Raw genomic sequence first — 16547 nt, forward strand, 5'->3', positions numbered from 1 at the left:
CAACCTCGCTGTACATTCACTGACTTCACCTCTCTCAAAGACCATCACTTTACTCTTCCCTACATTCACCTTTAGATTCCATTTCTTACACACTCTCCCAAACTCATCCACCAAGCCTTGCAGCTCCCCCTTCGTCTTCACTCAACAACACAGTATCATCTGCAAGCAACAGTACAGGGAGTTTCCAAACACTACCCTCTCTCACCAAGGCCACTTCAACATCCACTACCCTACCTTGTACCTCTTTTATTACCCCATCCATGTACAGAGTGAACAACCATGGAGACATGACACATCCCTGTTTCAACCCAACCTCCAAAGAGAAAAATTCACGTAGTTCACCATCCACACGCACTGCAGCCTTAGCACCATCATACATACTCTTCACAGCATTCAACAACTTTCCATCTCCTCATTATATTCTTAATAATTTCCACAATCCTTGTCTATCCACCCTGTCATATGCTTTCTCCAAATCCATGAAAGCCGCATACAACTTCTTTCCCTTCTCTAGAAACTTTTCCACTAAAGATCTTAGAATGAATATCTGATCTACACATCCTTTTCCCTTCGTAAAGCCTCCCTGTTCTTCTCCAACTAATTCCTTTGTTATTTCCCCAACTCTGTCAATAAGTATCCTACCATACACTTTTCCTATTACACTATGAAGACATATACCCCTATGATTACCGCATACTTCTTTTTCTCCTTTTCCTTTGTGCAAGGGAATAATTATACCTGCAACTGCCCCACAATTATACATCCATTGATGGGATGGTATCATGGGGTGCTACTCCCAGTCTGTAGGTCATTGTGTTAATGAGTAACAATGTGAGGAAGGGAACTAATTTTGGGTGCGAGAGCAGGACGTGTTCGTGCATCTGCCCGCGGTGCCGACTATGGCTTTGCTCTCAATATGATAAGTTCTCCACTACGAGATAAACCAGACACTGTTGCATCCATGGCATGCCTTATGGCACTATCACTGAGCACTTTTCTAGTATCCTTGGAAAAAGGCTTGGCAAGGGTGGATGATGCAATTGGCTACAGGCAGCATGGATGAAATCAGACAAATTGGAACCTGAAGACATCATTGTATGCCTGGCAAAACCATGAGACAGACTGACTCTCACCTGTGTGCTATAGTGGGACTCCCTCCCTACCCTTTGGTGCCAAGATGAAATGGCGGCCGGTTCAAATGGTGGTGGGAAGACACTTACGTGTATAGCCGCTACCTGGCAGCCATGCAGAACCCCAACTGTGACGTGTATAGATGTTACCCGATGGACAGGGGTTAAGGAACACATCTCGTGCCTCACTCTACTCACTCACCCTGTACCGAACACCACCACCACACTAACCTTAAATGCCTAGGCCACTGCTGTTGGCACAATCTTACAACAAGAGATCAATGGCCAACTAATGCCTACTGCCTTTTTTTATTCACAAACTCTCCAGCCTCCTCAAATGAAGTACAGCGCCTTCGATCGTGAACTACTGGCCATATACCTCGCTGTCAAACACTTCCAGCTCTTCCTGGATGGCCTCCAGTTCGCCATCGACACGGGCCATACGCCGCTCGTCCACGCTTTTGCCACAAGCTCGGAGACGCACACACCAAGAGTCCTCTGCCACATAGTCTACATCTCTGAATTCACCAGCAACATCCGGCACATCAAGGGCAAACACAACAAAATCGCCGATGTCCTCTCCCACATCTCCATTATCATGCCCCAGGTGTTCCCAGACTACAAGCTTCTCTCCGCAGCCCAGCAGGATGACGAAGACCTTGCTAAATAAAGGAATTCATCCTCAGGCCTTGATCTTTAGGAGTTCCCCATTCCTGGGACAGACCTCAAGATCTTGTGCAATGTTTCTTGTGGCCAGCCCAGACAATTCGTCCCACGCACCCTTCGTCATGACATATTCAACCACTGACATGGTTTAAGTCATCCAGGAGTATGGGCCAACTCATTCAGCGTGTTGTCTGGTCTGGCATCAAAGCAGACACTCGTACCTGGACTACTCAATGTCTTGCCCGTCAATCATCCAAGGTCCATCAACACACCCACTCCCCTGATGAGTTGCTCTCCATCCCTGAAGGACACTTCAAGACAATCCACCTGGACATCATGGGACCCCCAGAGTTACACCTATCTCTTCACTTGCACTGACTGGTTCACCAGATGGGCTGAAGCCATCCCTATGCTAGACGCTGCCCCAGAGGCCACTGCCCTGGCCTTTTTGTCAGGGTAGGTTTCTCATTGTGGTAAGTGGGGGTGCTCACCATCCACTCACTCGATGTAACGATGCTGTTGGGGGTCTGCCCTTTCCTCTCCTCCATCCTTCTTTCCTTCCATCCTCTTCTGTCGTTCTTTCCTTCATTCTTTCCTCATCCTTCTGCCTATGGGTGACTTTACACTCCCTCTTCTGTCTATCTTTCCTTCATTCTTTCCTCTTCCTTCTACCTGTGGGTGACTCTACACTGAGTGACAAGCCAAATGGTTTCCTGTACACCAGGAAACCATTTACTACGCTGGGTGGTAACCATATAACAAAATTATGGCACCTGGTGGTTTAGTGGGTAATTACGGCACTCCAGTCGGACTGAGCCGATGAAGGTTTATATCCGAGGGGTGGTTGGGGTTTACTGCTCACATAATGCCACTCAAGGATGAGTGAAGCTGGTCACTCTCATCTTAAATGTCAGGACCAACTTGCCTAGCCCCGGGCTCCTATGCTCCACATGGGGCAATGTAGGATTGGATGATGGATGGATGGAGGTTTCTTGTTTTGATGCCCCAACTATGATCATCACTGACTGGGGTGTGCAGTTTGAATCACACCTCAGGAAAGAGCTGTTGCGATATCTCAGCACTTCCCGACACCACATCATGGCCTACCACCCTCAGTCGAATGGCATGGTTGAACGCTTTCACCGCCAAATGAAGCAAGCCATCAAGGAACAGCCTCACCCTTACCCTTGGGTGGACATACTTCCCATGGTGCTCCTCAGCATCCGTGCTACACCCAAAGAAGACCTCAACTGCAGTCCAGTGCACCTCACCCTCAGCAAAACCACTTTGACTTCCTGGTAACCTCTCGCTGGACTCTAGCCCTCTCCTCAGTCACCACAACCCATTGGAGGCATTACAGCACACAGTGACCTCCATCGAAGCCACAGCTCCCAGTCAACCCTCAAACAACCAAAATGCTATATCACTAGCCCTCGCCAATGCTGACTACATTCTTGTCAGACGGGACGCCCATTATAACCCTTTCCAGTGCCCCTACGTTGGCCCATTCCAAGTCGTCTCCCGTTCTGCAAAGTTCATAAAGATCAGCTGCAAGGGAAAACTAGACACCATGTGCATCGACTACCTGAAGCCAGCAACCATGCCTCTGGATGAACAATCACACACCACACCACCACCCCAACAGGAGCCATCAACACCCAGCACACCACCATCATCACCACCACCACCATCACGCACACTTGACATATGGGTTCCACCGTCCAACTCACCAGATAATGTAACCTATGGCGACGCTCACACCTCTGCTCTTCCATTGAAAATTTCTTCTCCCGATCCTGCAGTGGATGCTATCGGCAAATACACAAACCCGCAGTGGCCGCAACATACGCATCCCAGAGCTCTAAGTCTCACATATTGGAGCGAGCCATCTTCCCACACTGCCCCAGGGGTAAGGGGAGTATTGTAGTGACCGCCACCAGCAGTCACTACAACCACTTTCCATGGCAGTTCCGTAGACGCAAGCTCCTGGCAACAACAGCACAGGGTACCCCAGGCTGGTGTGCTCGCAGGAGCAGTGTGTGCAACTCCGCAGCCATATTGGGGAAGTCAGACCAGGATGTCAGCATTAGTTCACCAGCACCTGGTCCAGCTAGTTCACCAGCATCTGGTCCAGTTAGTTCACTGGTACCTGGTCTAGCTAGCCCCAGCAGCACCAGGTCCACCTAGCTCACCAGCAGCACCAGGTCCACTCCACCTGGCTCACCAGCAGCACCAGGTCCACCTAGCTCACCAGCAGCACCAGGTCCACCTAGCTCACCAGCAGCACCAGGTCCACCTAGCTCACCAGCAGCACCAGGTCCACCTAGCTCACAGGCAGCACCTGGTCCACCTAGCTCACAGGCAGCACCAGATCCACCTAGCTCACAGGCAGCACCAGATCCACCTAGCTCACAGGCAGCACCAGCTCCACCTAGCTCACCAGCAGCACCAACACCAGCTTCTCCAGCAATATCTCACCAGCAGCACCAGGAGCTGTCATCACTACAGCAGCTGACAACCTCTTATACACCACACCTACTGCAATCTTACAATAAACTCAATAATCTTCTGTTAGGTCCAATGAGTTCCTTTTCTCCCATCTCTGAGTGTGTTTGCACCTTGGTCTCTGTGTCACTTTGGTAAAAGGAATAAAACAACCAGTGAACTGGGTACTACAGGGTCTCTAGCAGACGCTGGGTGAACTATCAGGTCAGACTGGGTGGTGCCACCAGGCTATTCCTGTCTGGCTGGGTGAAGATGTCTGTGCAGCCATAATTTCCATTCAGACGCATGCACTTTGTCCAGATAAAATGGAAAAATGTATGAATAATTGTTCTGAATGGCCAGATCACAGCGTCCAGGTAATGGACGACCATATAATAGAGGGATTACTGTATTGGCCTAATCTCTGTGTAAGTGTCACACTGAAAAAGGTCAGCAAATGGGGATGGTCTGGGTATCCTGATGGCTAGCAAAACAGGAGCTCCAGCTCTCCCCATTACCAGCATTCCCATTCCCCTTGAGAGTACTCCTCTGATCTGCTTGTGCTATTGCCTACTCCTTATAATTCGTCACTCACGCACCCACTTACCACAAACACTTCACAATAGGTATTGCTTCTCATACCCTTGTGGCAAACTGTCCATGGCAACACTCCCTCTGCATGGACCATACCAACACCAACCTAGATAACACCACATCTTTATATACAGTGTGCAATGTTACCTCAGGAGAAAGAAAAAGAAAACAGCTCTCATTAAAAAAAAAAAAAATTGTTGATGTTGCATCCCCATTCTCGTCTTAGCATGAACCCAGTGGACAGCAGGATGAACATATTGTTTTCCTGCAATCCATCACCTCCCTTTCAAGGCACAGGGTGGGAGGTGAAGGACATTTGCAAAACCAATATACAAAAGGTCCTTGTTATCAGTCACCCTTTTTAAACGCTCCTTTTTGCTAGTAAGCCCACAAAAGATCACAGAAAAACTGCCAATGAAAGTTCCATTGCTATCTATACACCTGACTTACCACATTCTTCTAATTTAAGGTCCCAGTTGCATGGCATACTTCTGTGAAATTCTGAAATATACCCCAACTGATAATGAGGAATATCTACACTATGAACTCGAACTGACCTGTGGCATACTAGTCATGACAGATGTGACACTGGATCCCTCCTTCTGTGTGGTTGGTGGAGCAGGCTTGGGGGAGTGTGTGGTGGAGGTAGTAGTAGGGGGATCCTGAGTTGATGGCTCTGGGCTCTTGGTCTGTGATGATTCCACTTCTGGAGGGATTATATCTGCTACCTTTGGGAGGAGAAAAAAAAAAAAAAATTATAAGAAAATGAATATGGAGTAAGAAAAAGATGAATAAAAAAAGATCAATAACAACTATGTATACACTCAGCACCCAAATATACTTTGCTCTGCGAGAAGAAAACACACCATAGGCTACAAATGGACCCAGGTTTATTCGATGTTTCACCTGCTATGGCTTCTTCAGGAATGATACTGTATAGAACAAAGGACATAAGAAGCTCCTATAAAAGCCTAGACCAAAAGTGTGACAATACTGTTCAAAGGACATAAACAAACTAATCAAGTTCTCTGATACTTAACAGGTGTGCTAAAGCCTTGACTAACACAGAATATACATTGTCCTGACAAAAGTTATGATTAGTTACCACATGTAGCTTCTAAACACCTACACCTATATTCATTTCTCTCATGGCTGATGAATTTGGATTCTAACCCATAGTTTAAAGCCCAAAATGTCACACTAATATAAACTTGTTCACAATTTATGTAAAGAACTCTGTTCAGTGCATCCAGGCCTTGCAGCCTACAGGTCTATTTCACCAAACCTCTGATAAAGCTTCTTCCTGTTATCATAATTTCTGTTCCTCCCCTGTGCATAAGCTGTGAAATATCTGTAACTAATGTGTTCAATAATACAATCCTTCCACTCTCATGTCTGTATACTGGTGGGTACATAATATTTTGCTTTTAGCCCTACGGACAAAGTAAAGATGATGTTTCAAGTCTATGAACAATTTGAAAATATAATCAAATTCACTTGAAAAATTCCTCAGAACAAATTCTCAGTCCAACAATGTAAGCTATAACACACCACGTTTTGTTCTGTAAATAGCCGAGGATTGAAATCAAGTCACAAAGTTACCCATCTCTGTTGTAAGTTACCAGGCTTATAGCATTACATGTGGTAGGTGAAGGAGTTTCTGTATATCAACTTCTTATGAAATTTACTCAGTCCTCTGTGATCTCAGGAATTAGATAGTGTTACATGATTTTATTCAGCTAAGGGACACTCCTAGACTGTGTAAACTGTTTGAATCTAGTGACACCTTCTTCTTTTTATTCATCTGACTCCCAGATTATCTTATTCAACTAAGGAAATGTCACCTTGATTGAAAAAGCTAATAATTATCATCATCAACCAATCCATTTTGCCCAATATAAACAGAAGCATATGGGTCTGGAGGCAAGCTACTCAGTCCCAACATTTATGACAAGAGTGACAAGACCCCGAGTGGAATTATGTGAGTAAAAAATCCCAGCCACCCCTCAGATGGAACCCGTACAGGCTTAAACTGGTTGTCTGTATCTGATGTTTCTAGTTAGAAGAGTTCTTCCAAAACTAACACTAAATATAAGAGTCTGAAACAAGTCAGAATAAAATACAGTATGCAAGAAGTCGCTGTAGCGAAGAGGTTAAAAGGATCAATGCCCACAGCATCCTAATATAATACTTGTACTGTCCAATTAGTTCTTATCTAATTTATATCACTTTAAAGTTGTTTCAGTAACACCATTTCTTTTTTTAATGTTACATGTGATTCAAAACAAAGTTGCCTTGAGTCCAAAATGAGTGTATATGTATGATTAACCCCTCAGTTATGAAGCAAAAACATACCTCACTTAACCGTTGTTTGATTTAAAGCAGAGTTATGACTGAACTATATCTTTTAACCTTTGACTGATCAGATTTCTCTCAACTAATTAACTGATGTTTGTCTATATAAACTTCCTAAGGGTTGTATGAAACAGTTCGATAAGCCTTTAACTGCTTGGATTTACCCCAGCTGAACAAAGTCTCCTGAATGCTAGCTTGAATAAAATGCCTGTCAACCAACTGCAGTGAAATGACTAAGTGAGGATTTACTATTTTATTCCAGCTAATGTTATATAATATTATTCAGCTAAGGGGACATCATAGCAGCCTCAAAGTGATACCTGTCCACAAGAGCTTATAGTGATTACTCTAAACTATGACTACATTCTGACTGACCCTGTTGTTCTGTATGGGGAGACGTGGGCAAAGGTAAGAGGTGATGTCAGCGGCCAGCTGGAAGAAGGTGGTGGTGAGCTCACATGTTGTGCACTCCATCTGGCCAGAGCAGGTGTGTGGAACCATACAAGGTGCCCCCAACATGTCAACTAGTAGACCAAGGACAGACTTACTTTCGTTACCACAAACACCCTGATGTCTCTCCACCTCCTGTACCTCCATCTGGATTATGGACACACCATCAGAATAATACAAAATGTTGATTATGAAAAAAAAAAAAAAAAAAAAAAAAAAAAAAGGAAGCTAAATAACCATCATTATCATCATCATCATTATTCTAGCTCTAAATCCCACTTGATATTCTCAGGAAAAAATTTCTTTCCCAGGTGTTATATATGCCTATGACACTACCATCAAAGACTTATTCACAGGATACCTTCCAACATAAAAAAAAGTTGGTAAATTTTTGAACTACCTGTAAATCAAACAAAAACTTTTCAAAGAAATTAAGAAAATGTCACTGTCATTTCCAAACCCAAGCAAATGTTAGTGTAAAAAAAGGAAACACCATATTAGTGTGGCTAATACTAAGTGTTCACAAATGGGACAAAATATGATCCAGATAAGAAAAGAGAAGGCAATGATGTATGAGAATATCATACCTGTTTAAACAGAACATCAAGCATGAGGACAAAACATGTCAGGTGTCGTTGGTGGTGTGAATATCCGTCCTCAGGGTGCTCTGATGCTGTGCTCTCTCCATCAGACAGCCCACCCGAGGAACTGTCACTCGAGTCTTCCACCACTGGTTCTGAGGGAATAGCTATACTTGAAGTATGGGATGTGGTAGGGCTGGGTTGCATTGAGTTGCATTGGGTAGGGTAGGGCAGGGAAAGGTGGAAGGAAAGGAGAAAGGGAAAAGGGGGAAAAAAGAGGTGATGGAAGGAAGAGCTGGGGCAGAAAAGGAAGAAATGTAAGAAGAGTGAGAAAGTGGAAGAATGTAAAAGTGTGAAGAGAAAGAGAAACTGAAAGATATGAAATTGTGAAGAGGATGAGAAACAGAAAGGTATGAAAAGGTGAAGAGGAAAAAAGTGGAAGGGAAAGGAGAAGAGGGGGCAGAAAGAAAGTGAAAAACAGACGTAAGAGGGAAGACAGAAGATCAAAGCCCACAATCTTGCTAAGCCCCAGAAGCTTTCTTGCACCTCTCCCACACCAGTTTATTTCTGCATATTGTATCATTCATAAAGGCCCCATCATGCTTACATGTGTTGGCACTGGTCACCTAATGGCAGTTCACCATGTTGCCTGATCTCTGGCAGCCTCCTTATTCAGTCCCTTATCCCTGAAGTCGCATTTCTGTGTCCTCGTCCCATGTCTTTTCCGGTCAACCTCTCACAATCCTACTCTCGATGTTCACACTTCTCACTTTCTGCACCCGACTGTCATCTTCTATCTTCTCAACATGCCCAAACCATCTCAATCTACCCCTCCTCAACACAAAACTAATACATTCACGTCCTATGCCTCCTCTCAACTCTTCAATCGCAATCCTAGCCTCCCAGGCCTCACATTAAAGGATGGACTAACATCCACCTAATCATTGTCATTTCTGTATGTCTGAACTTATGAACATCTTTACTGCCAAGATCTCACTGCTGTACAGCATTATACTCCTAACATCTGCCACATACAAGGATCCCTTATCACGGAGAAAGAGCCTCTCAATGCTAGGAGAGAAGGCAACACTCCTAGCCAGAGCCAGCTCCAGCCCCACCTTCAGCACATAACATGACTCCTAAATAGCAAAACTCCTCCACACACTGAAGAGATTCTCCAGCAAGATCAATCCTTTCATGCCTCCCAAACTCTACATCCTCTCTCCAACACACCACACACACGAAATCAGCATTATTTTGCAGCCAACTTCTAATATCACTACATTTCTTATGCCACCACTCATCACAAACACTGCACAAGATGGAAGTACTTCCCACATCCTTGTGGCAAACTGCATATCTCAAGACTCTCTTGTACAGTTGGCCAAGATGAAAGTGCAACCAAATATGCTAGTGTGTGGCAATAACTGGCAGCTTCTCCTTAATAAACACTCGTATTTTATCAATGGATCGCTCAGAACCTACAACTTTTGTAAGGATGGATGTGATTGGCTGAAGCGTTAAGTATCGGAACAAATGTTTTGTCCCTTGTTTATTACGGAGTAGTACCTATGTGACAGGAAGTAATGTATACAGATGATGTCTAAGTACTAAATAAGCAAGATATAATATATATATAGTAAGAATAACAAATAGCAATGAGTACCGATTAACTTACGGTATTATGTTAAAATACAAAAAAGTGTTTCAGGGGTTAGTTTTGAATGATTTTGACTCCTGAAGCAGTGGAAGCTGTCTGAGGCAAAGTGTCTATTTGGTGTCGGTATCTATCGAGATGCAAAGTTTCCTTATGAAATCGGCTGTTATGAAAGGTTAGGTAATTACACACACTCTGGAATTCTTTAGTGTAATATATGCGATATAAGATTGGGCATTCCAGTTCAACATCACTAGCGAAGCAAATTTTGTGAATGGTTTATTCGAGTCTTATAATATTCCCTCAGTATGTTAAGTAATTTATATTTAATTCATTTTGGTTATGGCAAATTAAATTTAACTAAGAGAGAATAATTGCCTGTTCAGGTAAAGAAACTATCTTAACTAATTCCCTTAACATCATGATTCGTAACCAAATGCACAATGCAGTTTAACTACTTAATTGCAGAGTGCTACCAACAGCAGCAAGAGTTCACACTATGAATCTTGTAGCACGGTACTTGTAGAGCACCATCTGTGAGTTGGGGATCTCAACCTCGGGTAAATTACCCCCAGTACAGTCATTGCAGCCATTCAGCATTCTCATTCTTCATCACATATATGCTAGGTCCAATGTCTACATAAACGGATGTATTGTTTGTGAACCGAGGTATCTTGCTGAACTGTTAAAACTCCCATCGACACGCCCGGATGTGATGTTACGCAGTGAAGATGATTCCTTGCGTCTTGATGAGCCAGGAGCCATTCTCCAGTCATCTTTCTCTGATCGTTCTTTTGCATATAGAGCCCCTAGATTATATAACAGATTGCCACTGTCCATAAGACAACTCTCTACTGTTGAATCCTTTAAGAGACAGCTGAAAGCCTTTCTTTTTTCAAAATGCTACGACCTGGAGAGAGGTACTATGACGGATGATTATAGGGTTTAATTTTTGCCACTTTCATGTATATATGATGTAGCTCGTATTATATACAAGAAATGTCACCATTCTTGTAATTGTAAAAATAATGTATGTGTGTCGAGCTCTAGTGAATTCCCAAATGGAAGAACTGGCGCTTTTGAGAAACAAAAGGCCAGATTATTATTATTATTATTATTATTATTATTATTATGAGAGAGGGGGGTGTGAGTTGGGAGCAGGGCAGTGAAATGGCGGGGGACAGGGCGACTTGGAGGCGATTTGTTTGTGGCCACCACAAACGGGATTGAGGCGTCTGGCAATATATAGATAGATAGATTATTATTATAGTATGGCCAATGATCCACAAGTATTTAGAAAAAAAAAAAAAAAGCTTAGGGAGGCTGGAATGTTCTAGTCAGTTAACCAGGGATCAAACTTGCTACCCTAAACCCGCACCCATTCACCTCTCCTCCATTTCCGTATGTCAGTGCACCTCACCACATCACCATCCATTTGACTACAGATATGACCGAACTACCTTGCATATTGTGATATTCATGTAGAAATTATAAACATCTATTAAATATTTGGATTTCGATATGATTCAGTGTTGTCTGCGTTAATTTCATAGGATGTCTACTATGATGAGATTGCTCCAGTCAACTATTGCAATTCTCGCCATACCTCTTCACACCACGCATTGTTCCCATGGATCCTTCCTCCCTTCTCATCCCACTATGGTGTGGAAAGGAGGGATACCATTAACAATTATTTATCCTCAAGCCTGTCATTGCACTCATATGTATTGCTGCTGGACATCAGTTTTTTTTTTTTTTTTCTCAACCATCATTTATTCCTGTAGTTCAAGATACAATAATATTTTATGAAAAGGAGGGTAGGAATTACCAGGTAAGAAAACTGTGAAATGATGGGAATGTTCGGCATTTAACCTTACATTATGCCGACACATGCATGCTGTGTACTGTTAATTATATAAGGTAGGCTTAACTGATATCATCGGATAGGAGTTTGTGCTTAATAATACTGTGACCAAGAAAATCTGAGAGCTATATCAAACACCAACACTTTCACCAAGATATGTAAAGGTTGGTAATGAGTAATATACTTTCATGTTCTTCAGGAACTGTGAAGGTTAACACCGTGTTTTCCTTTGATCAACAATACTTCAGCATTTCACAACACACTCCATCAATTCCTGGGGCTTTCCCCATTTTGACTTTCTTCATTGTTTCCACAACTTCCATCTTACTGATTTCTTCCTGTCTTCTCACCTCTCTCCTTCTCCCAGCCATTCCCCAACCACTTATACTCGCCTTACTTTCACTCTCTATGTTAAACAATTCATTAATGTGTTCTCTCCATCTGCTCACTTTTTCTCCCTTCTCAACTAGTAATCCACCATTTTTATCTTTCATTCCCCTACTAACTTCATTGCCACCCTCTCTGACTCTCTTTACCTCTTTCCAGAACATTTTCTTTCATTCCCTCCACTTGACACTCAAATTCCTTCTAAATTCCTCATCCACTCTCTTCTTACTCTCTCTTACTAATCTTTTCACCTCTCTCTTCCTTTCTACATATAACTCTCTCTTCTGTCTCTCAACTTCTTCCGCGCCCCTATTTCTCACCCATTCATTATATGCTTTTTTCTTTTGTGCCACAGCGTGTCTCACCTCTTCATTTCATCATGCTGTTCCTTGCACCCCCTTTTGTCTTCTCTTCACCCCACACACCACCTTACATGCTGCACATATTTCTTCTGTGAATATCTTGCACACACCTTCTGTGTCCCCTATCTGCTCCAATTCATGTTTACCCAATCATTCCTCCACTTCTCTCTTTTCACTTCATGCACCACACTATTACAATACAGAAAATACTCGAACATAACCTCAATGGAACAACCAGCTGAAGCAACAACGTGACAATATTAAAGGGATATAAATAGCATGAAAGATAAATAAGGTGTAATACTGAATATAAACTGCTAAGAAATAGGCAACAGAAAGCCTCCTAAGCTGACAAAAATATGGGACTAAGCCAACTTTACCAAGAACAGACGGATCGTGGGTGCGACTTGAAGTGCTGGATTTGCGTGTGGGGGGTGGCAGGGGGTTGCGCAGGGAACTCACACCATTGCTGAAGATGCCCAGGAGCAGAGGCATTGGGATCACTATGTTCAGTGAGGAGAGGATCTGAAAACATGCAAAGGAAAAGATAACAGTAACATTATTATCATCATCATCATCATGATTATCATTATCATCATCCAAAAGGAAAGAAAGAAAATGCAAGAGAGTGGATCTACTGTACGGGTGGGAAAAAAGTCAGATTTTTTTCGAATTTTTTTCAGTTTTTGGCCCATTTTGGGAATATTGGATCCCAGGACTATTATGTCCGGTTAGTGGGGATGTTCGGATATTGGGCGTTCGGATATTGGGCGTTCGGATATTAGAGGGATTACTTACAGACTACCAAAAATGTAAAGATTTCTTGGCAGAGAGTATACATGAATGTTTGTAGCATTTTTGGCAACAGCTGCTTTTGGTACTGTAACCAATCTCAAACATGGCCGAAAATGTAAACATTGAGGGACTTGAATTTCCAGGATTTGATAGAAGTACTAATGTCATGGATCTGGTTAAAACAATGATTATAAGGATTAGTGAACTTGAAAAGAAAGTGGAGAATCTAGAGTTAAAGGATGTGTCTGAAAATACGGAGATTACTATACAGAGTCTGATCCAGTCCAATGAGACGACGAATGAGGAGATCAGAAATTTGAAGCGTGAAAATATCGAATTGAGGAGAAAACTAGAAGAGAGTACTAATAAAACGGAGAAGGTGAGTAGAGTATTTGAAGAGCATCAGGCAAAGTGGGCACACGTAGAAGAAGAGCAGAAAGAAGTGGTCAGCTTGTAACTGTAAAAATAATGTATGGGTGTCGAGCGCTAGTGAATTCCCAAAGGAAGAACTGGCGCTTTGAGAAACAAAAGGCCAGATTATTATTATCATTATTATTATCAGCCTCAGTATGAACGCAATGTGCAGACATAGCTGGAAGTTGAGACTGAAAAGATTTAACATGAACATAATGTTTGTGAAAACTTTTCCATGTACAATATCTGTTCTACATGGAACAAACTTACCTTGAATGTTGCGAACAGTACTACAATAGAGCAGTTTAAAATAAATCTTGATGGGATCTTACACAAACTTGAATGAGTATGTACTGGGTAAGGATTCCCAAGCAAATAGGAAATATCTCCTCGGTATGGACTGCAAAGTCTTTGAGATACTAACTTTTCTTTGTAACACCCTATAACTTTCTTCACATGATGCAGCCAGTCCTCATTAAAAGTCAGGGATGTGCTTTAAAATATCACAAATTTTTGTCCACAATGTTACAATTAGTACTGAAAACTGGGGAAACTAGTAAATCAGCTTCATGGATAGCAATGAAACATGAACAAGAAATTTTTCCCAAATTTTCTAGTCTTAGTAGCAAAAATAATTCTACAAAAAGTGAAATACTTTGTTCTTAAACACATTTATAACCTACATCAAGAACTGCATGCAGCTTTGGGTATCCACTGAAGACAACAAGATTATGAAAGGCATTCTACTGACAGACCTGAAGCCATGACAGTGTCTGCTCCTGAACCGAGGCTGAAGTGTTGTTGAAGCGCACACTGATGAAGTCATACATGTTGGCTGCATCAAACCCAAGGGGGCTCATATCAGAGTCTAACAGCTTACTGTGGGATGAAGGAAACAATAGTTAGTTCTCTCTCTCCCTCCCTCCCTCCCTCTCTCTCTCTCTCTCTCTCTCTCTCTCTATGCATGTATTCATGTAAGTGTGGGGTGTATTTACCTAGCTGTAGTATACTGGATTTTAGCTAGGCTCATACTGTCTCCATATCTACTTTTATCAAATCTAGGTTAAGCACACAAATGTCCTTTGTTTGCACCACCTCCTCTTCCAACCCACTCCTGTTAACTATACTTCCACAATATTTGCGAAGCTAAAATTTTTTCACTTCACCTGCTCTTCCTTAAACACAGGCAAACCTACTGGTCTCTTTAACCCCTTTGTGCCCTGCGTCCCTAATATGAGACGGAACTGAACATTTTCAAAACTGAATAAAGAAAGGAACCCCAGGGCAGGGACCTATGAGCTTCGCAACTATGAGCCGACAGGCAGAGGACAGTACGCCTAGTACCTTTCCTGCCCAATCATTCGCACAGGGACTCTGAGAGCTAAAAGGTTAATTTGTATTCATGTCTTCTTGTCCTTCCATCATACACTGCAATGCAATGCTCTCTGTCCAGTCATTCTTGACATCTTACACCTTTGTACAAAATCAAATCTCCTCTCTCTGTCCCTTCCCATAACGTATGCAATTATAGCATCACTAGTCTTTCTTCCCAGGAAAGCTCTCTCAAGTCTGGAATCATCTTCATGGCTATCATTTGTACCTTCTCCAAGTTACTCATGTTTTTCTGAATGTGGTGACCATATCACTACTGCTTACTCGAGTCTTGGTCTTATCATGGACACTATAATCTCTCTCAACATCTGCTTATTCATAAAATTAAAAGCTACTCTCATGTTTGTCTAGAGTGCATATACCCCTCCAATTATCCTATTAACATATTTTTCTAGTGACAAGTCATTCTTTAAGATTACTCCCAAATCCTTCTCTTCTTTTGCTTTTCTATTTTTTCCTTTTCATATTTTCTATTCACATATGGGTCCCTTTTCACTCACCCCTATATCTAATATTGTACATGATAGTTCTTAGCCTTAAAATCCATTTTTCAGGTCTGGTTCCCTTTGTGTATTTTCTCTATGTCATCTTGGAGCCCTTTTTCACCTACATTCATATATAATACCTCTCATAATTTTCACATCATCTACACGCATGTTCATATAGCTACTCAGCCTTTCTGGCATGTTGTTGACAAGTATGAGAAATACAACTGGAGCCTGCACTGAACTCTAAGGTACTCTTCTAGTTACACTCTTCCACTGGGATACCTTATGTCTAATAGCCATTTTCATCTACAGATACACCCCAGTTTAACAATGCAATTGGTTAAGTAAAAACCCATCACTAGGCGGGGTACCATATCTTGGGGTAGATTTAACGTGTAAAGTATAGGGATGCGTTTTTGAGCCTTGGGTTTCCCCCCAACCAAGTCCTAAACCCAATAAAATGAGTCTGAAAACAAGTTTCTAGCTAACCTAAACCCCTAAATAGCTTTAAACCAAACTAAACTAAGCCTAAAAGCAGTTTATAACTCACCTAAATCCAAAAACAAAATCTGAAAATCATCAAATATAAGTCTGGAAAAAATCAAACTTAGTAAACTGTACCCCAAAATGACAACATTCACCCCACCTATGACTAACACACATTTATTTAAGTCTAAAAACAGTTTATAAATCAACCTAAACACAAAATTTAAGTCTAAAATATAACCAAAATCGGTAAAAAAATATATATATATATATATATATATATATTAAACTGAGGTGTGGCCATCGTTAGGCAGGGTATAGTAGTATTTCTACCCCCATCACTAAGCTGGGGTACTGCATCCAGGGGTATCGTATCTCGAGGCATTAGGAAATGCCACTTTCAATTTTTTTGCATTGTTTTTTATTCCATCCTTCTCTCTCC

General features: G+C 42.1%; 1 protein-coding gene across 1 annotated transcript in view; it reads right to left on the minus strand.

The window, feature by feature from the left end:
- The window catches only part of unc79 (UNC-79 domain-containing protein), a 384753-nt gene that overhangs the window by 249586 nt on the left and 118620 nt on the right, over positions 1–16547 (minus strand). The window contains 5 exon segments of the mRNA XM_080272838.1: positions 5432–5602; positions 7605–7826; positions 8267–8415; positions 12911–13055; positions 14495–14618. Of these exon segments, the coding sequence (XP_080128964.1) occupies positions 5432–5602; positions 7605–7826; positions 8267–8415; positions 12911–13055; positions 14495–14618 (811 nt within the window).

This window comes from Coenobita brevimanus, chromosome 51 (genome assembly GCF_032717465.1).
Source record: "Coenobita brevimanus isolate Jiangsu-jjx chromosome 51, ASM3271746v2, whole genome shotgun sequence".
NCBI classification, from domain to species: Eukaryota; Metazoa; Arthropoda; class Malacostraca; order Decapoda; family Coenobitidae; genus Coenobita; species Coenobita brevimanus.